Genomic DNA, 27,495 nt, shown 5'->3' with positions numbered 1-27,495 from the left:
ATGGATCCTTTGCAAATGGCCCACTCAGGCCCTCGGAAGAAGAGGCCCAGGCAAATGGGTGCCCCGATGGTTTCTCCACCTCATAACATCAAGTTTCAGGATTTGGTCCTCTATATTTTGGAGAAGAAAATGGGAACCACCCGCAGAGCCTTCCTCATGGAGCTGGCACGAAGGAAAGGATTCAGGGTTGATAATGAGCTCAGGTAGGACATCACTGATTTCACTTTGTGAATAAGCAGGGCTTTTGTGAACAGCTTCTTTGGAACCCAAGGAACCTATGTTTTCTTCCACATACAGAAGAGGTGATGTTCCCACTGGGAAAGTAGGTTTGAAATCAAAGAACACATTCGAGCCAACTAGTTTGGGGAAATAAAATGAGTGAGTGGTACAATTATATTGAAACTAGTTGGCACCAAAAGATAAGGTTATTTCAGTTGTGGATTGGTGTTTTTTTGTTTTTGTTTTTGCCTCTCACCATTCATTATGAGATGTGGTATCCAGGGATCATAACAGAAACCTAATTGGAAAATTTAATGCTGATAGCACTCAATTTTATTCCTGACTAAATTGAACAAACCCCACTGAGTTCAATCAAAAAATGTCAGCTACTCTGAGACAGAAAGAATGGTTTGATTCCTTGGCAATTAAGCGAAATACCTGGCTGTGCTGAGGTGACCAGTGTCTGTGGTGGGCTAGGAGGAGTGACTGTAGCTGGCTCTCCATCGGCACTCAAAAGTGGCCTTGATAATGCTTTTCCAAAGATTGGTCCCAGTGGGGTTTACAGAGGAATGCTGGTTAGATTCAAGGACAGCTCTGTCCAGGGCTGGTAGACATGCTGCTGAGACTGATACGGTCAGACAAAAGTTTGCCAGACAAAAAGACAACTGAAGCCACCTCTTAGGCCACCCAGACTCATTCACTCACAACCCCACTCATCCCAGCAATTAGACGTGTTGTTTTTCTAACTGTTTTTCTATCAGCTGTTCATTGGTCTCCACTGGCTGGAAGAGAAGACAACACAAAATCCAGAAATAAATGGTATTAAAACCTTGACATAAGTAATTCCAAATGGAATGGCTAGGGGCTTGCAGTGGATAAAGGATAATCAATGCAAGTGGCTGGCATTAATTGTCCAAGAAATAGATTGACCACAACTTTCTCAGGAAAAATTGTGAGAATTATATATGAAAATAAATTTGTATTTGAAAATACTTTTAAATATTTAAATAAATATTTAATACTAAATATATATATTTAATATGTTAAAATATTAAAAAATAAATTGGATAGGCATTTCCTGTTGAAGAAATGCCAACTTCAAATTGCTAGAGAAACACATGTAAGAAGTCAATAATAAGATATTATAATTTTCAAAATACTCATAATTCATTTGAAGAGTCAATGTCACAGAAACATTTTATTTTCTTTACTAAAATGCCCTATTCAGAAATTCCTGAATCTCCCGTGGTCTCTCTCCCATGTGATTTTTGTGTGTTCTCCTTTATCCCTCTCTGCCTCTTGTTTATGTTTTAACCCCCTATCTCATTTGGGATGTTAGGCCCCAAATCTCCACATCCCTTCCATGGAATTATAGATTTAATCTATCTGTTAAATCTATCTAATCTTATGACTGACATAGTATGTTGGAATTAGGTGAAGAAAAGATGATACAGGTAAGAGGCCAAAACCCAGAAATTTTTAAAAAAGGAAATTAAAAAAGAAGAAATGAAAAGCTTCAGCAAATATGGAACTGCTTTTTGTGATAAAGAAATTTGGCAAGGGCAAGGCAGGAAAGCAACAGCCAGAAGGTCAAAGTACCACTTACATAGAAAGCTCGTGGTTGAAACGTCCACACTTCCAGCAAGGACTGACTAGTTACAGCACAGCTACGAATACAGACATGGGGGCTGAGGCAGGTACATGGAGAGACACGGGAGGCAAGTTTCTTCTTTTGGCAACAGAGCCAGAGAGGAAGTTCCGAGCGTCCGATGCCTGCTGCCAAGGACCAAGCCCAGCTGGTCAGGCTCTGGAGGAAACCGGTGCATGGTAAGCAAACTGCTGCTCTGTGTATGATGGTGGCAAAGCTCCCAGGCTGGCAGCCCAGAAGACACATTAAATACAAATGTGTTCTATAGCACAAAAATAAACCACAGGAAGTAGAAGTCCTAGCTCTCAAACGGAATTTCTGTGCATAGATACGTAGCCTTTAATCGGAAAGGGCAATAGAAATTGTTGTAGGGGGAAATCTCTAGGTAAGAAATTTAGAGACCTCCAATTCTGGCTCTGACCCTTCCCAGCCATGTAGTGTGGGACAAGACATCCTCCCCACTCTCTGACCTTAGTTTCCTGAAAAATAGTTTGTTCTATCTGAGCTAATCACCAAATGTAATGATGGATGTCAATGTGCTCTGGTAAATTAAAAACTGATATAAGGATGTAAAGTGTGATTGTGTTCTTGTTAACAAGCTGGATCCACTGACCATTATAGCAAAACCCAAATGGGACGATTCTGTCTCCATTATATGAACTAGGTCAAATGATAAAAACAAACAGAACAAAGACAGGAAGGAAACCCATCAAAATGTTGCAAGTGGTTATTTTGTGAGGAAGGGGTTAATAGGAAGGGATATGGTTGCTTTTATTCTGTGTTTTCCAAATTTTTTTTACAATAAGGTATATATTTTAAATAAAAATAAAGAAAGTTGATTTCTAAAAGAAAAGATACTTCTTAATAGTGAAGACTATACCTTCCCTTTCTGGTATATAAAAACCAAAGGAAGAGGAGCTTAAAATATGTATATATAATTTAAATATATATATTATATTTTATATATTTAAACTATAAACTATATATATAACTATATATATATATATATATATTCACACACTCTGGATATAGGCAGCTATCTCCATAGTTTCTACACCTTTGGCTACCATGAGGATTACAGTTGAGGAAAAATCTCTTACTTTACCTGTATCTGAACCCATAGCTTAGAAATGATGTACCTAAATCCATTGAACTATTCTGGAGTTATTTCTTATCCCAGCATATGTGCACTGTATCCTTATATTTGGAATGGGTTTCACTTTCTTTTTTTTTTTTTTTTTTTAAATTTTTTTATTTATTTATGATAGTCACAGAGAGAGAGAGAGAGAGAGAGAGAGAGAGGCAGAGACATAGGCAGAGGGAGAAGCAGGCTCCATGCACCGGGAGCCTGATGTGGGATTCGATCCTGGGTCTCCAGGATCGTGCCCTGGGCCAAAGGCAGGCGCCAAACCGCTGCGCCACCCAGGGATCCCTGGGTTTCACTTTCATGTTATATTTATATTATGTTATATTTATCGGACATTGACATGCTATTCAATGTCTGATAGAAAACTGGGTCTTAAAATAAAATTCAGGGGAGACGCCTGGGTGGCTCAGAGGTTGAGCACCTGCCTTCGGCCCAGGGTGTGATCTTGGGGCCCAGGGATAGAGTCCCACATCGGGGTCCCTGCATGGAGCCTGTTTCTCCGTCTGCCTATGTTTCTGCCTCTCCTTGTGTGTCTCTCATAAATAAATAAATAAAATCTTTTAAAAAATAAAATAAAATAGAAATTAGAGGAGATGTCAAGTCATTCGAGGCATTTTGCACATTCATGAAAAAGATAACGAATTTTATTCCATGGCCAACATTCTAAATTTTAGAGAACTTTGAAATCTTCAAATTATCTGGGACAAGCCAGAGAAGGATGAGAATCTCTAGCACTTGTCATGTTCTTATTTCATCCCTAGTTCTAGTTCTTTGAGCTATTTTAAAACTCTGTCAACTTTCCTCCGTGAACACAACAGTGAAGCTCATTATGCCTTGACCTAAACTGCTGATGTCGAAGAAGAAAGAGCTGTGGCTAGAACCAGTCATATCTACTGCTGGAACAGTAGAAACCCACCGGATGATACATTTGTCCTGCTCAGACTCCCTTAATTCTTCCACAAGGGTACCTTTGAAACATACTGTCTGATGAAAGCAAGATGTACCACAACCTTAAATCCTTTCTCCCTGCCCCTTTCTGCATCTAAGACCTATGACCTCCAGAAACCCTGCTAGAGGACAGAACTTCCTCTCCAATACGTAGATGTAATTAATCTATGGCATAGGGCTGGCCCCAGCTTGGCCACTTGGATTTACTTCTAACCTCCTCCAACTACTCATCTCTGGTTCCACAAAGTCAAGGGCATCAGGGGGGCCATCCTGTAGACAACCCACTGAGACTGTTGACATTTTTCTTACACATAGTAGCTTCAGGAAATATGTGCTCAAAGAATGATTCATCTAGTGAATATAAAACCAACCAAAGGAACTTGTGTCTACCAACATTAATTTTTAAAAAGATTTTATTTATTTATTTATTTTGAGTGAGAGAGAGAGAGAGAGAGAGAGAGAGCAAAAGCAGAGGGAGGGAGAAGCAGACTCCCTGCTGAGTGGGGAGCCTGCCGAGGAGCTTGATCCCAGGATCACAGGGTAGGATCACCAGGATCACCACCTGAGGCAAAGGTAGATGCTTAACTGCCTGAGCCACCCAGGCACCCCAACTGTTGTAATTAATTTTTTTCTATGATGCACCAGGAATACTTTTGTAATCAGCAAAATAATGAAGACTTTAAATTCAAGAACATGCATTGTAAGCTCTAGTCCCTCTCTGGTCCAAATTAAGTCATGTTTCAGAATCTGTGGACTTTAAGTTACTGTTCATAATCTCATATAAAGTGGGAACAGGGGATCCCTGGGTGGCTCAGCGGTTTAGCACCTGCCTTCTGCCCTGGGCGTGATCCTGGAGTCCCAGGATCGAGTCCCAGGATTGAGTCCCAGGATCGAGTCCCACATCGGGCTCCCTGCGTGGAGCCTGCTTCTCCCTCTGCCTGTGCCTGTGCCTCTCTCTCTCTCTCTCTCTCTCTCTCTCTCTCTCTTCTCTCTGTCTCCCGTGAATAAATAAATAAAATCTTTTAAAAAATAAAATAAAAAAATAAAGTGGGAGCAAAAAAAAAAATCAAAGCAAGACCCTCTCAGTCTTAAGTATATCAGAGCTGGAAATAGAAACCTATCTACTGGTGCTAGTAAAAGTGAGATAAAACCAAATAAAACTGCTTCGATTTTTTTATGTCAGGGATTCTGAAACAGATCAGTTGCTAAGAGAAATTGGCAGGAGGGTTTTCAAACAGCTCAGTTTAACTGTAAATTACTATTTAAAATCATTGTTTACAAGATAAGTCCTACATTAGATGGGAAGAATTGGGAATGACCTCTCTGCAAAAAGAAAACAATTTTAAAGACAAAAATAAAAGCAGGTGACCATCTGGGAAGGCTGGGGAAATCAGATTGGGGGGTCAGTCTGTCTCCAGGCAAAGAAGGGTGGCGCCTCTTGCTTCATGAAGAATTTTTCTAAGTACACTATTAGGCAGGACCAACTGGGAAAAGAAAAACAGCTATAGTGAGGATACAAGTATCAGAAAAAATATAAGAACCAAACTTTGTGAGTTAATTCTATAACTCAGGGCTTTCTGAACATCTGAGTGCCACATTCATGATTGTTATAATATTTTTTCCACATGCGTTATTATAGACTTAATGTATTTCCTTCAATTGTCTTTAAGATGAATTATTACAGATAATTTAGCCTTGTCCTAAGGAGTAATATAAAACCGTGATACCCATAAAAACCATGGGTCTGATATGCCTAATTTTAAAATGTAGATATAAAATGTAGATATAAAGAAGATATAGATATAAAATAAAATGTAGTCATAAAAAGATATTTTTCATGCCCAGTTGTGTACCTGCTAAACTGATCTCATGTACCTACAGAGAATTAAGTACCACATTGCAAACGTGGCTGTCATTGAACGCAACGTCCAGTGTGGGGGAAGTTAAAGAGAGATTTTTCTCTCCAGCAGCATTTCTCAAAGTATAGTTCTTGGGCTGTCGAGTGGTTTTGAAATATGGTCACTCTCAAGGAGAGGCAAGGACTATTGGCCTTGCATCTGGGAGAGCTTGTGACTCTTTCAACCAACAGAGTGACACTGACTTTTGATGCTGGGTCACAGAGGTCCCTGAGACTTCTACTGCTCCCTGGATCTCACACCCTCATGAAGGAAGTTTGAGTCCCTTCTGAGAGAGGTCACGTGAAGTTGCCTAGGTTGGTAGATACATCTGAACCCAGCCCCACTGCCATACTCACCAAAGTGCCAGACATGCCGAGCCCTATGGAGCATCACACCTCCATTGTCACCGTGCCCAACAGCTGCCTGAATTCTTGTCCACAAAATTGTGAGATATAATAAAGTTGTTGCTTTTTTAAGTCATTACATTTTGAGAGAGTTGATTATGCACCAGTGAATAGCTAGAACTGGCTACATCAGAATTACCAAGGGAGCATATTCCTGGGCTCTAGGTAAGATTTACTGGATCTGAATCTCTACTAATTGGGTCCAGGCTTCTTGGGTGTCTCTGGTAGACACTAGAATTTAGTTCCTTTAGAGCTATTGATTAATTAATTCATATAATCATCCCACAAAGATCTATCTATTCCCTGTTGCTGTGAACGTGGCCATGTGTTGGGCATCAGGCATAATTATCCCCCAGATGATAAGCAGGCGGATAATAATATGGTTCCTGCCCTCAGGGACACCAAGGAGCAAGCCAAGCACATTTCAGTTGAACACTTGTTGGAGGAGAAGACCTTGCATCTTTTTCCCTGTGAGAAGCTGAGGGACAAATCCTAGTTCAGAATTGTTATAATTGGCTCCAGCCCTCCCAAACCTAGTCCAAGGCATCGTAATTGGCCCTGGCTAAGAAACTAGATGTACTTAAAGAACTGAACTCACTGATATTTCTGGAACAGCCATTTCAGCAGCACCTTGGTGTCTTTGGAAGAGGTTTGGGGCTGCTGCCTGGTGATTCTGTTGCCTTTTAGTATAAGAAGAAAGCCCAAACCTGGAACTGGTGCCAAGACAGATACCACCTCAGCCCCAGCCCCAGGTTTTGATTTTGAAAATGACATTCATGTGTATTTTTCCTCCAAGGTAGAAAGTAGTGATAGTTGGTTCATGACAGAAAATGGGAAAATATAGAAAGAAACTTAAACACCACCTCCCTCCGAGGTCTAACCACAGTTTAGTAGAACGTTAAAGAGATTGCTTGAGTCATGCACAGCTGGCTTTGTCCTGGCTTCACGGAACCTCCACAAGCCTTGGTTTTCTTTTCTGAAATCATATTGCCCACCTCGTAAGACTTGAGAGGACTGAGTAAGAATATGTGTGTGTGTGTGTGTGTGTGTGTGTGTGTGTATTTTTTCTAACAGTCTGAAGTATTCTGGAGTCTTCTCTGGTCTTTTCTTTTGAGTATGCCTGTTTGTTATATTGTTTGTGGATCCTTATACAGCAGCCCCATCATGTCCCCAGGCATTCAGGCTATCTCTGTTAGAGGCAGGGCGGTGTCCAGAGACATCCCCCATGAAGAGGTAGTGGTGGTGGAGCAGGGGTGAGAGTGGATGGTGAGAGGCCTGAATTGCAAAGATGAGCCCCAGGGCTCCCCCTCAACACATTTGCCTCTCTGTAAGGTTTAGGTAAAATTTAGATCTCAGAGAGCATGAAGGTCTCCCTGTGGCTTCTGCATCTTGGTGTGTAGCTATAGCAACTGTTCTTTCAGATTTGGGGGGACAGTCTGCATGTCTTGCAGTCTTATGGAGGTCCACATGCTATTGGACATAAGATACCAAACACAAATTCTATGTGGCAGCGGCAGGGACAGTGTGGCTAACAGGAAGTGTTACCATATCTCTGTTTCTGCCCTTTGAAGGGAATCAGAGTTTTTTTTATTATGATAATACCCTTCCAGATGTTGTTCCTTCTACAAAAAAGAGCAGCACTCTCCACAGCCATGGAATAAACACAAAGCCACAGAGGGGTAGCTCAGGTTAGCCCAGCACACAGGCTTTGGAATAAAATAGAATGAAGATTGAATCTCTGCTCCACCAACTATTGGCTGGGTGAATTTGTGATGTTTCCAAAGTCTCTTTTCTCATTTTTATAATGATAAGGGTGATAACCCCTATCTCATAGCATTATTTACAGTTAAATGAGAGAATGCATGAAATGTGCCTACCATAGGATCTGGCACATAGTAATATTTCAATATTATTAATATTTCCAATATTGGTGTCCTCAGAGCAGAGAGAAAACTACTCTAGGAGCAAATAGACAAAGAGTTGCCACAACACAGCACTAAGAAATTGTCAGCAGAACACATGGGAGGCAGCAGCTCTCCTTAGCAGCTGCTGCTAAGGGTTCAGAACTGAAAGTGAGCAAATGAACAGAGACATTAATGGTCTGCAAAGGGGGTATGACAAGCCTGATGCAAGAAGCACATTGTCATCCAGACCCAGGTGGCCAGGAGGAGCCCATCAGCTGAACCCAGGCAATGTGAGAAGACAGGGAATGGAGATTAGGCTAGAGCAGAGATTATTCTCTAGACAGTGTTTTCTTAAATTATTTGTGGTGAAGGACCAGTTTTCAAAAAATTCATTACAGATCAATGCTTTTATCAATTAAAATAGGGAGGAGAAAGAAGTCATGGAAAAGACGTAGAAAAGAGGCAAGAATTCTATTTTTCTCTTGGATGCCTAAATATGCATCTTACTACCTCCCAGATTCATAGATTATTTGAACTGAAAAAGCATTAAAAATATTGGTTCCAAGCAGCCCGGGTGCCTCAGTGGCTGGCGCCTGCCTTCGGCCCAGGGCGTGATCCTGGAGTCCTGGGATCGAGTCCCAGGTCGGGCTCCCTGCGTGGAGACTGCTTCTCCCTATGCCCGTGTCTCTGCCTATCTCTGTGTCTCTCATGAATAAATAAATTAAAATCTTAAAAAAATATATTGGTTCCAATGATATGATGCTGACTGTGAAGACTTATTAAAAAACAGAAATAACATACTTGACCCAGAAAGAGAGGATCAAAAACGATAAATATTTACTAGCTGTGTGAACTTCAGAGTATCACTTAAACTCTGTTGTTCAGTTTCCCTATTTTTGAAGTGTGAATAAAATTACACTTGAGGAGCTTACTTGAGGAGCTTTGGGAGTATTAAATGAGATGATGGATGGAAGGTACCTGGATAGTGCTGAAACAGGTATGGGCTCAGTGGTTATTAGACTCTCCACCTATCCTCCATCACTAGACTGTGCTTTGAAAAACATGTAAAGCAATATTTCCCCAAAGCTGGTCACCATCTATTAATGGGTTGTGAAATCAATGTAATGGAATGTTAGATGCATATCTACATGTATCTCTTTCTATTTTAGGTCATGATACAAAATGTATTTCTAACTGTGGGTCAGAACCAGACAGTTTGTGAAAGGCACTGGACTAAAGCTCTCTACAAATAAAATGAAATGATACACCAAAGCCACATGTAGAGTGCTCAGTGCTACTTTAAGAACAATTTCATCTTCTATCTTCTCTGTACTTTGGTTTTCCAATGACACCACAATCTTGTTAATGTTTTTTTTTTAATTTTTCTTGTGTTTTACATGTAACATAGACCACTGTGGCTATATTAATTAATACAGAATTCACTTCCATGGAGGCCTAAGTTCTCTGTGCCTATGGTCAGGTCTGGTATGCATTTTTCTTCATGAGACAGAATGTTCTGAACATCTCAAGGAAAGAGGAGCACTTCTCATTTGAAATTCCCCTCAGCTGGTAACGTTGTCTTGAATTCTGCAGTGATTCCATCACGCACATTGTGGCAGAAAACAACTCTGGTTCAGATGTCCTGGAGTGGCTGCAGGTACAAAATATAAAAGCCAGCTCACAGCTAGAACTCCTTGATATCTCCTGGCTGATAGAATCCATGGGAGCAGGAAAACCAGTGGAGATGACAGGGAAACACCAGCTTGTAAGTGTTATGATTGTGATTTTCTTTCTTTTTTTTTTTCTTTTTTTGATTGTGATTTTCTTTGCCCTTTACTTGATGATTAGAAACATGGGCTGTAGAATTAACAGACCTGAGTTGGGACCCCAGGTTTTCTGCTTACTCCCTGTGTGACTTCAGGCAAGTCACTTAGCTTTTCTGAACTTCCATTTCCTCCTCTACAATATAAGATAGCAATAGGACCTACCTGACAAGATGGTTATGAGAATTAGAGTAACATGTGTAAAGCGCTCACCACAGAGCCTGGTCTATAGCACCTAATAAATGGTAGCTAGTTTTATGAACAAGACTATAGACAAATATTTCAAAATACGGAAGTCTTGATATTCTGGTAGCCCAAAAAGTGGAAGGTTCCTATTTTTTTTCTTACCGTGATCATTCATAAAGAAAAAATAAAGAAATTTAAACTCTTAATTCCAAGTCCTTCACTATTAATGCTAGAACCATCAGGAAGATTCAGACCATGATCACATAAGTTCATGGAAAAGGAAAATGGTACTTAATTGATCATTCTATTTCATGTTTATTTTTCTTGTTGCAAAAATATTATGTTAACTGTAGCAAATCCTAATATTAGAGACACAACATAAACTTTAACTCTCCTATAATTTTATCCTCTCTCCAGAGACAATTGCCATCAAATGCTGCCATTTTTTCCTTGTAATATCTATTATTATTACTATCAATTGTTATTAAAAATGGATGCTTATGCATTTGTTTAGATGAGAAGAGACTATACAGCTAGCCCCAACCCAGAACTCCAGAAGACTCTGCCAGTTGCTGTAAAAAAGATCTCTCAATATGCATGTCAGAGGAGAACCACTTTAAACAACTATAACAACGTCTTCACGGTAAGGGGTTTTACAATACTACCCAGAGCAAATGAAGGGCTTGCAGCTTCTTTCCATGGGTCTACAAATTCAATTATGAAATTTCCTGAATAATCTAGGAATGTTTTCCTCACACTCACTCACCCTCCTTGCCTGATCTTTGGTTCTTCTTTCTGTCAAGATCTACTTCTGTCATAAAAATGGACAAATACATTTGGAAATATATGTGTATTCTTTAGAAATGGTAAATTACTATTTATTGAGAGTTCACACTTTGGGGCACAACAGTTGTCAAAGGCAAGTATTTAGGTAAACCAAATACTGTAATGAGTCCAAAACATAATAAGAGCTAATTATAAAGAAGCAATAATGCATAAACAGCCTTTGCTGGGTAACCAAGTGATTGAGAAACAGCAGATTCTGGATTCTCACCTTTCTGATCTTAACCAGCTTAGGCAAGATAGTTCCTTTCTTTTTTAAAAAAGATTTTATTTATTTATTCATGAGAAACAGAGAGAGATTGAGAGAGAAAGAACGAGAGAGAGGCAGGAGGAGAAGCAGGCTCCATGCAGGGAGCCTACCGAAATGCAAATGCACCCTACCTTAAAGTGCCTGCCTTGGGTCTGTGTCGTTATGATCACACTCGTTTCATTCAGCAAGCCTGTTTTACATACAAGCTAGAAATGAAAGTGCCCAGTGATCAAGGCAGAATCCTGGCCACAGCCTGGTAGGGTAAATCTGCAAGCAAAGAGGGCCTGGTAGGGTAAGTCTTGCTGAGTAATGACTAGTACGATGCAGTGAGCATGAGATCAGGCTTTGGTGAAATTGTTCCCGAATACCTAACGGCAGCGAACTCAAAGTTTCCTTACAAAGTGCTCTGTGACCTGTCTTTTCAATTCAACTTCTCTCATAACAAGCAAAGATACAGGAGACCCCAATCCCACCTTCAGGAGGTATTTCAACACTCAAGAGCAAGAGGCGTTTGCAGGTGACTGCTAGCTAAGGGGCTGGGAACAGACCATGTTTTGCTTAACTGGTTTCACTCTTCAGGACGCCTTTGAGGTACTGGCTGAAAACTATGAATTTAGAGAAAATGAAGTCTTCTCTCTGACATTTATGAGAGCAGCTTCTGTACTTAAATCTCTGCCATTCACAATCATCAGTATGAAGGATACAGAAGGAATTCCCTGTCTGGGGGACCAAGTGAAGTGTATCATAGAGGTAAGGGTGAAATGTTGATTTGTCCTACTTCCTAATAGGTAGAGAGGAGGGAAGTAAATGCAGTTGATTTTCCTGTCAACTATGTAGCTGTGGGATAGATAGATAGATGATAGATAGATAGATAGATGACAGAATCCATACCCATTATCACAGAATCCATCAATCCATTATCACAGCTGGGGCTATGTGGGACAATCTAATGGAAACAGAACTCTCCCATATTATTAATCACAGTAAAGGCTCAAGTGACCTAAAAGCTCAACAGCAATGGGGTGGTCTGACTTCAGACACAGACTATGTGAAGGACCTCAGTTCCTCTTAGGGAACGTTGCCCTCCAGCCAGAATGGTGGTGGGAGTGACCAGGCAGTGAAACTGATTCTGCATCTCTACCTGTGTGTTCCAAGGAAAAAGTCAGGAATGGGTATTTATTTATGTAATAATGTTTAAGGATTCCCCAGCAAAGTGGACTGTTCATCCAAGAGTAAGTTTCAAGTATAGTTAAGTGCAAAGTAAAGTAGTCAAGGAAAATAATCTCAACTCTATTTAGAGCTAGATGTCGTAAGAGCTTGAACTTGAATTGGTTTTTTCAGTGGTCCCAAAATTAACCTGCTCAGATGAGAAGTCCCTTTGTCTCAGCTGACTCGTATCCATCAAAAAGAAAACTATCACAAATATTTAGACATACTATTGTCAGTGAATATTTTGGTTTGATGTTCTGTGGAGTTAGACCCTGGTCATTCTGTGCCTTTGTCCCTGAGGACTATAAAGAATAAGCTGGGATTTCTAAGATTATAGGAAATGTTTTGTTTTGTCCAGATTGTCTAGGGAAATAGTCTGCAGGCAACAGGTGTACATTTCCTGAACAATCAAGCTACTTGGTCTGGGAATTTGATAGCTCTAAACTGTGATTGTTTAATGTCACTAGCATAAAATATTTTTTAACTCTCCGTGCAGGAAATTATTGAAGATGGAGAAAGTTCTGAAGTTAAAGCTGTGTTAAATGATGAACGGTATCAGTCCTTCAAAGTAAGTAATTTTACATGTTATTTATTGAAAATGGTTTTTCAGTTACTCCTAGTACTTATTCTAAGTGGTCATATCAGCTCACGCTGCTGTAACAAAATGCCACAAACTGGGTGGATTAAACAACAAATATTTATTTTCTTATAGTTCTGGAGCCTGGAAGCCTGAGACCAGGGTGCCAGTATGGTCAGGTTCTGGTTGGGGCTCTCTTCCTGGCTTGCAAATGGCCACCTTCTCAATGTGCCCTCACATGGCACACACAGAGAGAGGAAGTCCCGTGGGTCCTCTTCTTCTTAAGGCACTAATCCCATCATGAGGGCCCTACCATCAAGACCTCATCTAAAACTAATTACTTCCCAAAGACCTCATCTCCAAATACCATTGCCGTGGGGTTTAGGGCCTCAACATATGAATGGAGGCAGGCACAGTCAGTCCAAAATAGTGGTCAAGGAAGCAGATACCAAAATAAAAAAGGGTGCATGAGTTCATTACTATGCTATGATGAGGTACAAATTACCTTATTTTCTAGTATCTGTCACACATGGGTGCAAATATCATGGGGACACTAGGACCATGGGAAAAAAACAAGGCTGTTCTTAAAGAGCAAACCTGTGTTGGAAGCTCTCCTCTGCATCCTGCTCTACTTTGAAGCACGGCTTGTTACCTCCCAATGTTCCCCCACCTTGGAGTTGCAGCTGGCAGGGATTCCTGCCCATCCCTTCGGTTCTGGAGTGATACACAGGCCTAAAAAGGGGCTGTGGGCAGGAGCCTAGGTTTGGAGTACGGACAGCCTCGATTTGAGTTTGGGCTCTGCCATGTATCAGCTGAGTGATGGTAGAGAATTCACACAACCTACATGAGCATCCCTCTTAAAATATGCAGAGCATGAGCGCATGTAAGGGACTCTGGGTAGGAGGAGTGCCCAACAGGGAAAGCTGTTGTCACACATGGACAGCACAGGCTGCCAACCATCAGAATCCACAGAAGCCTCTGCAGATGCCAGAGCCCACCTCTTCACTTTCTTTCCATTTTGTAATACCACATGTCAGGAGAGGCCCCTCCTGAAACAAAAAGCTCTGTCAAAAGTTTACCATCACTCCCCAGCCCACTTGTCACATTCAGGAGAAACTGGGTCAGAAATTTCCTTACGCTTTTTCCTAATCCCTTGACCTTAAAAAGTGTGACTTCATTGTCATAATGGTCATTTTAGAGACTAAAGGCATGCCTTTCCCTCTGTTTCAGCTCTTTACCTCTGTGTTTGGAGTGGGACTGAAGACATCTGAGAAATGGTTCCGGATGGGTTTCAGAACTTTGAGCAAAATAAAGTCGGACAAAAGCCTGAAATTCACACCAATGCAGAAAGCAGGTAAGTTGTCTCTCCTACAGATCTCTTGCTGTTGGCAGGGGCTGGCCAGGTTGTGGTAGAGCTCTGAGCCCGCTGAACTTCAAATCCGATCTGGGCAAGCTGGGTCATTTGTTCTCTTTTTTTATATACTATGGTTAAAAGCACAAGCATTTGGAATCAGACAGACCTGATTCAAATCCTGACTCCAATACACTGTGGTTGCATGATCTTGAGCAAGCTTGTTTAAGTCGTTGAGCCTAAGCTACCTCATCTATAAAGGACGAGGGAGGGGGAGGGGCAACATTGCTAGTTCATGAGAAATAAATCAGATAATGCAAGCAAAGTCCTTAGCACTGTGCCTGGCATAGGGGAAAGACGCTCTGCATGGTGGCTGCTGTCACTTCTGCGCCCAGATGTCACACTGGGTTTTGCTGCTGATCTGGTTCTTACTGAACTGGCTCTAGATGTTTGGTCCTGGCTATCTCTCTTGGTGTGAGAGGCTAAGGAGTGCTGGGCAGAAAATGGGCATGAAGATTTAGGAGTAAAAAATATTTGAACAAACCAGAGTCACTGCTGGCACAAATGCAGATCTGCTTTAGAAACAGCAATACACCAGGAAATAGAAGGGAAAGTATGCAAATCTAGACAGAGGGTTGATCTACCTGTTCAGGACCCGCCAGCCTAAGAAGGGAAGACTATGTTGAGGCAGCTGAAGCCTTGCAGGACCTCCCACAGATTGAAGGTGATGGCTTGAGTGCTTCCATTTATGGAGGGCTCTGGTAAACGTTTTTTAATGAAGAAATGCAAATAAAGGGTCAAAAAACTATAAGTGTTTTAAATATTTACTTTTAACTTGCAATAGAAATACAATATAATTGTGATGCTAAAGAGCAGACCACATTCAGCAGTGTTGACTATAGCCATCCCAAGGTACATTACATCCCGGGGACTTACTTATCTTCTAACTGGGAGTTGGTACTTCTTTTGATCACCTTCCTCTAATTCCCCTTCCACCCTCCCTCGCCTCTGATAACCACACACTTTTTTTACTCCTCTGATTTTTCTTCTATGAGTTTTTGTTTTTAGGTTTCACACATAAGTGAGGTCATATGGTATTTGTCTTTCTCTTGACTTATTTCACCTAACATTATGCCCCCAAGGCCCATCCATGTTGCTGCAAATGGCAGGCTTTCCTCATTTTAGTGGATGAATAATATTCATACACACACACACACACACACACACCACAACTTCTTAATCCATCTGCTTTTGGACATTTAGGTTGTTCCCATGTCTTGGCTATTGTGAACATGACGGTGCGTGTATCTCTTTGACATAGTGTTTTCATTTCCTTCAGATACATTCCCAGAAGCAGGATTTCTGGATCACATAGTACGTCTCTTTTTAATTTTTGGAGGAGGCTTCCTCCATGAGTCTTTGGGAATAACCGAGTCATTTTAACAACTGTATCTGAACTTTCATCCACCACTTTCCAACTCTGAATCTTCCCATCCTAAATCTTTATGCATTATCTTTAAAATATTACAGGGCACAGTTTATTGATCAAGAAGGTGGGTTATTCTTTGAGTGTTCATTACCATTGGTTTTAATATAAAATTTAATTGTAAGTTTCAGATGATTTAATTTTTAAAAATATTTTATTTAAATTCAATTTGCCAACATATAGTATAACACCCAGTGCTCATCTCATCATGTACCCTCCTCAGTGCCCATCACCCAGTTACCCCATTCCCCCAACCCACCTCCCCTTCTGCAACCCTTTATTTCCCAGAGTCTCTCATGGTTGTCTTCCTCTCTAATTTTTCCCCATTCAGTTTCCCTCTTTTTCCTTATAGTCCCTTTCACTACTTCTTATATTCTACATATGAGTGAAATCATATAATAATTGTCTTTCTCTGATTGACTTATTTCACTCAGCATAATACCCTCCAGGTCCATCCATGTCAAGTAAATGGTAGGTATTCATCCAAGAAGCTTGATTCTTCAATAAGAACTCATATTCGAACAGCTTGCTTTCTGGAGGGATAGGAAATAGTCTCTTTCTTAGGCAGGAAATGGTAAGACACTTTCTTACAAGTCAGAAAGTAAAGAGTTATTATTACCATGAAAAATTTACAGCCAAGAGAATAGAGAATACACTTGCCTCTGGGAAAACAGTTTGGTGATACCTGTGTCATGTTTGCTCTATCTGGGCGCAGAATCCCTTCCCACAGAGGGCTAGTCATTTCACGTGTCACTCTCTCCGTTGACCTGTTCAATGGCCCCTAGGTTTCCTCTATTATGAAGACCTCGTCAGTTGTGTGACCAGGGCAGAAGCAGAAGCAGTTGGAGTGCTGGTTAAAGAGGCCGTCAGGGCATTTCTGCCGGATGCCTTCGTCACCATGACAGGAGGATTCCGGAGGTAGTTAATGAGAGCTGCGTTTGCCTCTTCTGCTCTAACACCTTCGGTGGCTCCCCATATTCAGAAGTTCAGGCTTCTGGGCATGATGCAAAGGCCTTTGGTGATCTGATACCAGCCTGTCTCTGTGGCCTTGTCTCCTGTTCCTCACCTTTCCACCCCAGCAACCCCAAATGGCTTGCCTTTGCACACATGGAGCTTTTTCACACCTCTGTAACTTGCTCCGTCAGACGCTTCTGCTTGGATTGGCTTTCCTCAAATTGCCACCTGACTGACTTCTCCTCATCTTTTAAGACCCAATTCAGACACCACCTCCTCCTCCATGCTTAGCCAGGCAGCCCTCTTCAGAGGTACCTGCCAAGCAATTTGTTTGTATGCACAATTTCCCCACAAAGTTTGCAGATGTTAGTGCTCTGTGAGAATCTGGTGCCGGGCACAAAACAGGTACTCAAGAAATATTAGCTAAGTCAATGAAGAGAATGAACAAACTCTTCACAGAGATGTGTGCAGTTGCTGGGTATTGAGGCCTCCTATTCAGAAAGAGATTTCTCCCTCCACTCCTCCAGCTCTCCCTGTGGCCCTCTTACCTGTTAGCCGTTCATTGGCCATCCTGGCAAGCCAAGTTTGAAGTGAGGGAACAAGCAGGAGAGGAAAATAAAATCTAAGAAAATACCTCAGTCAATGCCATAATTCTGAGAGCCCTCGCTCATATCATGTGCATATAGTATGTGGTTTGCTTGTCGCTATGCTTGTCTCTGTATGGACAAGTGGGGGTGAGTGTGCACATGTGCATGTGCAAAAGAAATCACTTCCTTTGTTATTTTTTTTACCCATAGTTATATAATCACATATGTACTATGTGTGATTTTTTTCTTTCATAAATTTATTTTGCAAGAGTAGAGTTATACAACCAAGGACATCTAAAAAATATATAATCATGAACATTTTATGCTGCAAACCTTGAGCATAGGGCACAGAAATAAAGGTGACTTTGAAAAATTGAGAGCTAAAAATATAATTCATTTCCGTTTTATACTTTTTTTTTTTTTTTGGTCAGGGGTAAGAAGATTGGGCATGATGTAGATTTTTTAATTACCAGCCCTGGGTCAACAGACGAAGATGAGGAACAACTTTTACCTAAAGTGATAAACTTATGGGAACGGAAGGTAAGAAGGATCAAAAGTAGATGTTTGGACACTCAAGCATTACATTAATACAGTTGAATTTTGCATACTATTTACCTCATAATTGTGTGATGACCATCTGATTGATTCTCAATGATTTGCAACAGCTTATATGATGCCACATGACACACAATGAGACTTATCTGCTTGGAGTCCTAGAGTCCATGATGTGAATATCTATCTTGTTTATACACACTTGTTCTGTTTCCAAAGACATACCGCTGAGGGCGGTATGTCTCAGTGTCAGATGTGCAGGAGCACTACATCCCCTAAACAAATGGAGAGCATGCGCCATAAAGACCTGGAAGGTGTGAGAGGGGCAGCCGCAGGCTTAGGGGTGGAGCAGGACCACTGGGACTGAGATAGAATTAGCCAGCAGTCGTTGCTGGTGCCTTGAACTCTGCTGGTTAACAACCACCTTGACTTTGTGCTGAGATGGGAAGAAGGGAACTAGCCAGGACAGGCTGGGCTCAGAACCCTCCACCCACTGAGGAGATCAGACTTACCCTAGGCTACCTATTGCCAGGCAGAGGAAGTGAAGGATGAGCAGCAGCAAGGGCCACCTACAGGGCCCTGACTCGTGCCCCACTCCAGTGAGAGCTCCATTTCCCAAATAGACTAGTGGGCTCGACTCCAGAGGCCTAAAGCCTGGTGGGCTGAGGAAGCTGAGGCTGGTGTTTTTCTGGCACAACTTCATCCTTCCTGAGTGATCTATATGGCAGAGAGAGAGAAACCTCAGGTGAAGTGAAATAAAAGCCAGGAGCACCAGAAGGGAGGACCCAACATTAGAACTAGATCCAAATTCATCTGTGAGGCCATCCCAAGTCCCCTCATCCCTCTCAGGAGAGAGGACACAGGGTGGCCAGGGAACCTGAGAGTGAACCTTATAGGCCAAACCAGGGGAAGGAAGGATGAGGAAGAGTCAGTCCCACCTGCATGGGCCCCTCTGCTCTGCTCAAGCAGGGAAGTTGGAAATTTCTCATGGAGAGACAGCACAATTCATGGACTTCCTGATCAAGGCCCGTGGGACTGCAAGGCCTGGGGTCCCTGTGAAGGAGGGCCTATTTAGTCTGGGTTTTTAGGCACTACACTTCTCATGCCCTGAGACTGTTCTGGACTAAGACCTGGTGATAAAGAGCCTTTCTCCTTTTGTCTTCTCTCAGTTTGAGGCAGTCATACCTCTGACCTCCAAGCAAAGAGATGGGCAGGCACAGGTGGAGGTGTGGGCATTTGGGACATTCAGGGTGTGGGCATTTGGGACATTCGAAGCACAACCCTGCCGTTTACTGGCCTTATCACCTAGGATGCTTTGCTTAATCTTTCCTCATCTATGAAACAGAGATAGCAAGGCTCTCTCACTTCATTAATGCGCAGGGGGATTAACTGATAATTATTAGATAAAGCCCTTGACATAGGGCCTGATAATGCCTAACAAACACTGGCTGTAAGCATGATTCACTCATGCACAATTATCCCTGAGTTCTGCCGGAGAGCCAGGCCCGCTGCCAGCTGAGGGCCCCAGGAGCAGCAGGTGCAGCTGCTCCTCCTCACTTGGGGACAAACAGGACCTTGAGGAGGAGACACTGAGGGGCAGTCGGGTGTCCCAGCTCTGCCTGCACCCCTGTGGCCCTGCGCCTGCCCCTACCACCTTGGTTGTAAAATCTTATACTTCACTTCTCAGCCCTGACGTTCTTACCAAGACTTCCGTTTTCCAAATTGCACGATGATATCCCACGCAGGTATGTGCATGCGCATACTCAGCATGCACGGGGTATGTGAGCATCATGAGCAGCCAGTAGGCATCGGTTTGAGCCGCCCATCAGCTGAATCTAAATGTGAGCCTTAGGGTGCCTGGGTGGCTCAGTAGGTTAAGCATCTGCCTATGGCTGGGGTCGTGATCCCGGGGTCCTGGGATGGAGCCCTGTGGCGGCTCCCTGCTCCCTGGGGAGCCTGCTTCTTCCCTTGCTTATGTGCTCTTGCTCTCTCTCCTCAAATAAATAAATAAAATCTCTAAATTTTTTTTTTTTTTTTTTAGTAAATGTGAGCCTTATAGAAGACCCCTTAGTCAGTGGGAAAAAAGGGAGGAAAAAGAGCTTGGAGCACTGTTGTGCAGTGGAGGTCCCCAGGCCTACGGCTCCTCCAGCCTGCATTCTCCTAACCCAAAGAGGGGAAGGCTAACTGAGCATGGTGGGGTTCACCCCTGTGGGTAGGACCCTGGTCGGGGCCACTCACTGTTCTACTGGGCTACATCCCTAGTTCCTGGAAGGCTGAGAGAGTGAAAGTGTTTACACTCTTTAGAGTAAAGAACATATTCACTCCTGCTGAGAAACAGAGTTGACTTTGAAAAAACAGAAACAGAAGAATAATGGATCCTGGCTATCAAATGGGGGGGGGGTGTCATTAGCCTGCCAGTGGGCTGCTCAGTCCCCTGGGGAGGGAGGGAGGAACATGGAAGGCATCTCTCCTTGTCAGGAGACCCTTAGTTTCCAGTAGGAAGAAAAAAACATGCTGATAGGAAATGTAGTCACCCTGTGGCTGTGGCTGGGTAGCCAGAGCCAGAAACTTCAAAGGGATTTTCAAAGAAGGAAAGAAGTTACCAAAGAATAAATGGCGAGCAACAAAGAAAGGGTAGAACACAGAGATGCCCCAAGACAGCCCAAGCCAGAGAGCGGGAAGCCGCATCAGGGGCTGTGTGTGTGTGTGTGTGTGTGTGTTTGATACTTGTGCCCTACTGCAGAACAAGTGCCTGAACATACAGACAGGAGCATTTTCAAGGCACGTATTCTCAAACACCTTGCAAAATTCAGAGCAAACCCTTACCCAGGGTGGCCCCTTGTCTACAAACAGCCAAAGTGACTGTCGTGCAAACACAGCTCATAATTATTAGGAAGCCAGTGTTGTGGATTTTGGGGGGGGAGGTGGGTGTTATTCCAAATAGGACTTCAAAGAAAGACTGGGTAAAAAAAAAAAAAAAAAAAAAAAAAAAAAAAAAACAAAGAAAGACTGGGTAATATTTTAATAGCTCACTTTTCAAATGTACATAATTCAAATTTACAAGAAAGGCTGCTATACTCTATTCATTTTCATAAAGTTTCATTAACAAGCAGAATTGTGTTTTCTTGAGCTGGTTATTAGATTGTTTTATGGCAACATTTGCCACTGCCCCCAAAGGGTCTTCCTGACACCAGTGCTTCCCTCCTAGCCCCCTTCAAACAATGTGTTCTTCTTAATACCTTTCCTGAGGAATGTACTGGAGAGCTAGAGTCCTTTTCTGAGGTCAGGAAAAATGTCCCTTCAGAGTTTGGTGGAACTAAAACAATGTCTCTTGGAGGGCTGCAGAAGAAATGCAAAGCATTCCTTATAACAAAATAAACGAAACCAGGGGCACCTGGGTGGTTCAGTTGGTTAAGCATCTGCCTTCCGCTTAGGTCATGATCCTGGTGTCCTGGGATCAAGCCCCATGGCCGGCTCCGGGCTCAGTGGGGAGTCTGCTTGTCCCTCTGCCTCTGCTTGTGCCCACATGCTCTCTCTCTAATAAATAAATAAAATCTTTAAATAAAATAAATAAACGGAACCAATGATGCTTAAAGTGTGGTGCCTGGACCAGCAGCATCAGCATCACCTGGGAACTTGTTAGAGATGCAAATTCTCACTTTCCCTCCACTGAATCACTGGGGGGAGGGGGGTGAAAGGAGAGCCCTACAAACTGTACTGTGACAAACTTTCCAAATGCTTCTGATGATAAAATTGGAGAACATCTGATCTAAGGAATGCATAATAACGTAGCTACGATGGAATTATTTTGAGGTTATTTGCCTTTTTAGTTGACACTCAGATTTAGCATTGATTATCACTGCCTCTCCCTGCCCCACATCTGCCCTGTGCTGTGAGAAATTGCCACAGAGCAGACAAATTGGAGGATCTCTGGACACATCTTCTCCCTCTGACTCGGCAACATTAGGTAGGATAACCATCACTAACTTTATCCCACTCTCCAAGGCGAACAGAGTGACAATCTTAAAATGCTACCTAGAAGTAGTGAGTCGTCCTACGCCAAAGCGGGGCTGAGCCTCCAGCCACAACCCTTTGGGCCAAGGAAACTGGGTCATCAGTATAATATAGAGGGACACTCAAAGCAACTGCCTAAAAAGCGGCAGGGCTTTTGTTCATGGTTGGTTTGTACTCAAAGGTGTAGGGCAAGTTCCTGAGCACAGAATTGTAATTCAGAAGTAAGAAGAGGGATTCTCCGGTGGTTTTGCCAGAGGTGGGCTTGGCCTCTCTAACCACTAAATTTCTCTGCAGCAGAGAGAGGATAATGCACCCACCTCCTGTCTTCCTCTCCCAGTGCCAGGTGGGCTCACAAAAGGGAAAAGAATGGCCACACACTGCTCAAACCTGTGAGGCTTCTGTTGAGAGCATTCAGTAAGAGCCAGTATAAAATTGCAGACCCCGTCCACTGGGGACCCTTCCTGATATCTTTCTGTTTGTTTTCAGGGATTACTTTTATACTGTGACCTCGTGGAGTCGACATTTGAAAAGTTAAAGTTGCCTAGCAGGAAGGTGGATGCTTTAGATCATTTTCAAAAATGTTTTCTGATTTTAAAATTGCACCATCAGAGAGTGGATGGTGGCAAGTGCAGCCAGCAGGAGGGGAAGACCTGGAAGGCCATCCGTGTGGACCTGGTCATGTGCCCCTATGAGCGCCGTGCCTTTGCCCTGCTGGGCTGGACTGGCTCGAGGGTAAGTGCTATATGGATTCAAAAGATGGGGGATTCAAAAGATGGGTCTATTGAGGCCCAGGAAAGAGACAATGGCAGCGGAGGGAGGCACTGCACCTGCACGTGGTCAAGTGAGACTGATTAATTTAGAACAGTGTGGGCTTAGGCCGGCAGCAGTTCACCTGGGCGCTGGTTAGACATGTAAATCCTCCCCCTCATCCCCACTCCTGATCTCTTGAATCAGAAACTCTGGGGATGGATGGAGCCCAGAAATCTGTATTTGAAAAAAGCCCTGCTCATGTTTCAGATGCAGCTAGAATGCAGCTTGTCTGACAGACCTGAGTCTTTGGGAACGCAGAATCTGTTGAGGAAGGGGAGAGTTCTAAAAAGAAGTCCAATTTTATACAAGGTCAGACCAGTTAGGAATCACTGGCAGAAATGGTTGGCTTTTGTTCATTTTGTTTGAAGACAGGCATGTTTCCAGCACATTCTATAGTCTCTTGTCTCGGAGTTCTTGGAAATTACTGCTATTGGTTCTGCAGGTGCTGATAGGACACTAAGCTTTCTACCCTTCGACTTTAAGTGGTTTAGCCTCTATAAGCTCCAGTTGTGCCATCTCTCTTGTGGGTAACCTCCTAATGTTGCCATTTGGATTAAACAAGAGGCTACATGGGTTTAAATGTGGCACCTGTTCAGTATATGGTAGCTACTTGTGTTATAATCTTTATGCCCTACTTATGCAGCCACTGAATGTGGTGTGTTTTGTCTCCAGGTTGATACCTGTTGGTGGGTGACCAGAATTAGTTCTAGTCTAAAATTCTTTTTTTTAAAGATTATTTTTTATTCATGAGAGACAGAGAGGGGGGGTGGGCGAGACATAGGCAGAGGGAGAAGCAGGCTCCATGCAGGGAGCCTGATGTGGGACTCAATCCTGGGACTCTAGGATCACCCCCTTGGCCGAAGGCAGATGCCTCAACCACTGAGCCACCGAGGTACCCCTAGTCTAAAATTCTGCAGGTGAGAAACTCAGTTTCACCTTTTTACCCAAAGATTTCAGGGCCTGGGAATTGTCCTCAACATAACATAGTGTGAGCAGCCTTTGCTCTAAATGCTGGAGAGGGGAGCATGAAGACAGTGTCCCAGGGCTGAGAGGAAGCACAGTGCCCAGTAATACCTCCACCTTTTCACAGACCATTAGCTACTTCACTCAGAATCTGCTTCACCCTGATTTGTTCACAACCCTGGCTCCCCCTCTGCCACATTATAAAGGACTTCTGTTTGGAAAATCTGTCTTCTTATACACCAGGTGGTGGTGGGGAAGTGGTCCCAGCCTCAACCAGCTTTCCTAAAAGAGGAGATGGCTCATCGCCACTAGAGGGCGCGATTACCCCATGCTTCCCTCCTTATCTCTCAGGGAAAGATCAATGTTTCGAGATCTACGCTTCTCCCAGGAAAATCAACCTGGGTGGCAACTATCCTCAATCTTAGGATTCAGCTTTCACTGAAGCCCCAGAGCCCATCCTTGACCACGGAACAGCATATTCTGGGATAGGCGGCTCAAACCATCAGTTTTACAGAATCTCCTCTGAGACTGTTAGAGCCAGAGGGGACCTTACTTACACACGTCCTTCATCCTCCTGTTCAACCAATCAAGAGTCAGAGAAGCTGGGTGACTTGCCAAAAGATGCACAGCCATATAGGGACAAAATCCAGGCTGGAATTTGGGTCTCCTGACTCCTAATCCTCTCTATAATAGTGATATTAATAATAATAATAATAATAATAATAATACCTACTATTTAGGGCTGATATTGCTAATAATAATAATAATACCTACTATTTAGGGCTGCCCGGGTGGCTCAGCGGTTTAGCGCCGCCTTCATCCCGGGGCGTGATCCTGGAGACCCAGGATCGAGTCCCACGCAGGCTCCCTGCATGGAGCCTACTTCTCCCTCTGCCTGTGTCTCTGCCTCTCTCTCTCCTCTATGTGTATTCTCATGAATAAATAAATAAAACCTTTTTTTAAAAAAACCTACTATTTATCCAGCATTTACCTAGGGTCAGGTGTTATCCTGGACACAGTCCTTGCAACATTTATTTATTCACTCAACAAACATTTGCTGTACATCTTCTAGGTGCTGGGCACTGTTAGAGAAGGGAGTATGGTCATTAACAAGCCGGGCTCCTGTTTTCAAGTAGCCTACATTCTAGAGTGCACGAGCAAGCGCAGACCTCTGTCATCACGGACCTTTGCCCTCAGGGAGAAAACTGCTTTGAGAATGTTTAGTGGAGATAAATAAATATTTCATTATAGGGATTTAGATATCTCTAAACACATAATACTGAAGACATTCTAGACTTGATAGTAATTTATTTTAATTATATCTTGTCCAGCAGTTCGAGAGAGACCTCCGGCGTTATGCCTCTCATGAGCGGAAGATGATCCTGGATAACCATGCATTATATGACAAGACCAAGGTAGAGTTGTCTACCAACATGGGCTACTTCAATCCTCATCCCAATGGCGGGCTCCTTGAGCACTTTTCCTGACCTGATTTTAGTGCTCAGGTTCAGTTTCTTTTCCCTAAGTGTCCTGCTCCCTCAGATCACAGTTAAGAGCAACTAGAAAGATTCTGATGGGAGCATGATTCCCACCTGGCCCAGAATGTACCTTAAGAGCTTTGGGCTCGATGATGATGAGCTTGCTGGGCCCTCAGAACCAGTACAGCAGTGAACATTAATTGAGTTTGGTCTACATTTGGTATTTTTAGTGAATAATTCCAAAGGAAACCAAGGATTTCCCCAAATCATAAATACCACTCAAGCACCCCTTAAATGTAATGAGCAGTAACGTTTTAAGTGACCATGTAAGTCATTAATGAGAGTGTAGTGCAAGAGACAGAGCAAAAGAGATGTCCTGAAATGTAGATGGGCAATCAACTAGGCTCACTCTCCAGCTATATAACTCGGTATGCTAGCCTTACACTGGCCATGATCCAAATTCATGCCTCAGCAAAATGATAAATTACTGTATGAATTATGAAGAGTTAAATATTCATCTGTTAAATCTACAAGTTTACTCTTCCAAGTGGTCAAGGTCTACTGTTCTTACAGTGGTCAAGGACACTAAACTAAGCTCTGAGGGGAATAAGACACAAAATAACTAGAAGTAATGATCTTTATGCTCTAGGATCTTACAGTCTAACTGAGCTGTATTCAATTAGAGCTACCTCAGTTACAAGTCAGAAACCCAAACCAAGATGGCATGGCAAAAAAGGGGTCGTTGGCTTATATACTGCAGCATCTAGGGGTAATACCAACTTCAGGTTTGGCTGTATCCAGCTGCTAATGCAGATTTCCCTCAGTGTTGGTTTCATTCTCAGGCATGGTTTTCCTATGATTCTCATCCTTCAAGCTTGACATAGAAGAACCTCTTTCTTAATAGTTCTGACAAGAGTCCTAGGTGACATTCATTGACCAGGCCTGGGCCATGTGCCCATCCCTGAACCCTTTACTGTGGCTCTGTTTGGTCTGGCTTGGATCATGTGGTAGCCCTCTTTGAAGATGGAATTAGGCCCACCTGATCCTCATGGACTGAGAGTAGGGAAAGGTGGTTTCCCAAAGAAAAAATCAAGGTGCTGCTGTCAGATGAGAGGACTGTGGATGTTGGCTTGAGGAAAGCCTCAAGCATGTGAGTGGAGGCAGATTCACATAACACAATTTAGGAATACTTACAAACTAACACATACTAAATGGTTTAACAACTGAGTACATCTTACATGCCCAACGCTGTGGGCATGTAAGGCAAGAAGGGATGAAAAAAGTGATGGTTGGTCTATAAGACATCATAGGGTGGGAGCCTGGGGGAGGTTGGGGTGGGGACAGAGGAAGGCCTGAAGGAGGACCCAACATATACAAGTATCCTATAATTGCTTCTCCTCATTACCTGGAGCAGCAGTGCATAATTCTGGCTGCACATGAGAGTTATCCAGAGCCTTTTTTTTTTTAATCCAGAGCCTTTAAATAGATTGGTGGCAGAACCTCTCCTGAGATTCTAATTTCACTGGATTGGTGTGTAGCTCAGGCTTCAATGTTTTTTTAAAAGTTCCTTCAGGTGGTTCTAATGAACGACTGTGGTTACAGATCCACAGGAAAAATACCAAATGCCTGTAGCTAAATATGTAAGGCTGTTGTAATTTTACTTTAATCCACAAAATACCATATTTTGGGGTGGGAAAATGTAAAAATTACAGAAGTCAGTTAAGATAAAAAAAAAAAAAAGAAGTCAGTTAAGACAGCTTTTTATACTCAGAAGCAGGGAATTATGTTTTGGTAATAGTTCATTCCGCCAAGACAATTTACCAGTAAAACTTTCACTATGTCAGCATTGAGATGTTTAAAAATATCTGAATGCACATATTTCTTTCTATACTTTCAGAAAATATTCCTCAAAGCAGAAAGTGAAGAAGAAATTTTTGCACATCTGGGATTGGATTACATTGAACCATGGGAAAGAAATGCCTAGAAAAAATTGTCAACTTTTTTTCAGCTTTTTTTTAGGTTAAAAAAATTATGCTTCATATTATAGGAAAGATGCCTTAGGAAAATATGAGATTCTTTAAGCCTTATTGAAATGCAGATTGCTTTCAGAAATAGTTTTGGAAACATGATAAGACACCACCTGGTAATGGATTATGCTCTAATAGGCCATTTGTATGACTGTTGCTTAGAATTCACAATGCATTTTTCCATAGAATTGATGTTGAAATTGGTGGCTTGTTTCCA

At 42.5% G+C, this 27,495-nt stretch overlaps 1 protein-coding gene across 2 annotated transcripts; it reads left to right on the top strand.

The window, feature by feature from the left end:
- On the top strand, window positions 1-27,235 carry DNTT (DNA nucleotidylexotransferase). Of its 2 annotated transcripts, none has more exons than XM_041745502.1 (11): window positions 1-203; window positions 9,762-9,939; window positions 10,692-10,820; window positions 11,850-12,020; window positions 12,976-13,047; window positions 14,287-14,410; window positions 16,679-16,811; window positions 17,866-17,974; window positions 22,487-22,732; window positions 25,108-25,188; window positions 27,149-27,235. In XM_041745502.1, the coding sequence occupies exons 1-11, from the start codon at window positions 1-3 to the stop codon at window positions 27,233-27,235; spliced, it is 1,533 nt and encodes a 510-aa protein (XP_041601436.1). The 2 variants fall into 2 exon arrangements, with proteins under 2 accessions (XP_041601436.1, XP_041601435.1); XM_041745501.1 differs by having other exon boundaries at window positions 25,105-25,188.
- Window positions 27,236-27,495: the final 260 nt, after the last annotated feature.

The sequence above is a fragment of the Vulpes lagopus genome, chromosome 2 (assembly GCF_018345385.1).
Source record: "Vulpes lagopus strain Blue_001 chromosome 2, ASM1834538v1, whole genome shotgun sequence".
In the NCBI taxonomy this organism is placed as follows: Eukaryota; Metazoa; Chordata; class Mammalia; order Carnivora; family Canidae; genus Vulpes; species Vulpes lagopus.
Note: the sequence above shows the minus strand (reverse complement) of the source record. Positions and strands in the feature narration are given on the sequence as shown.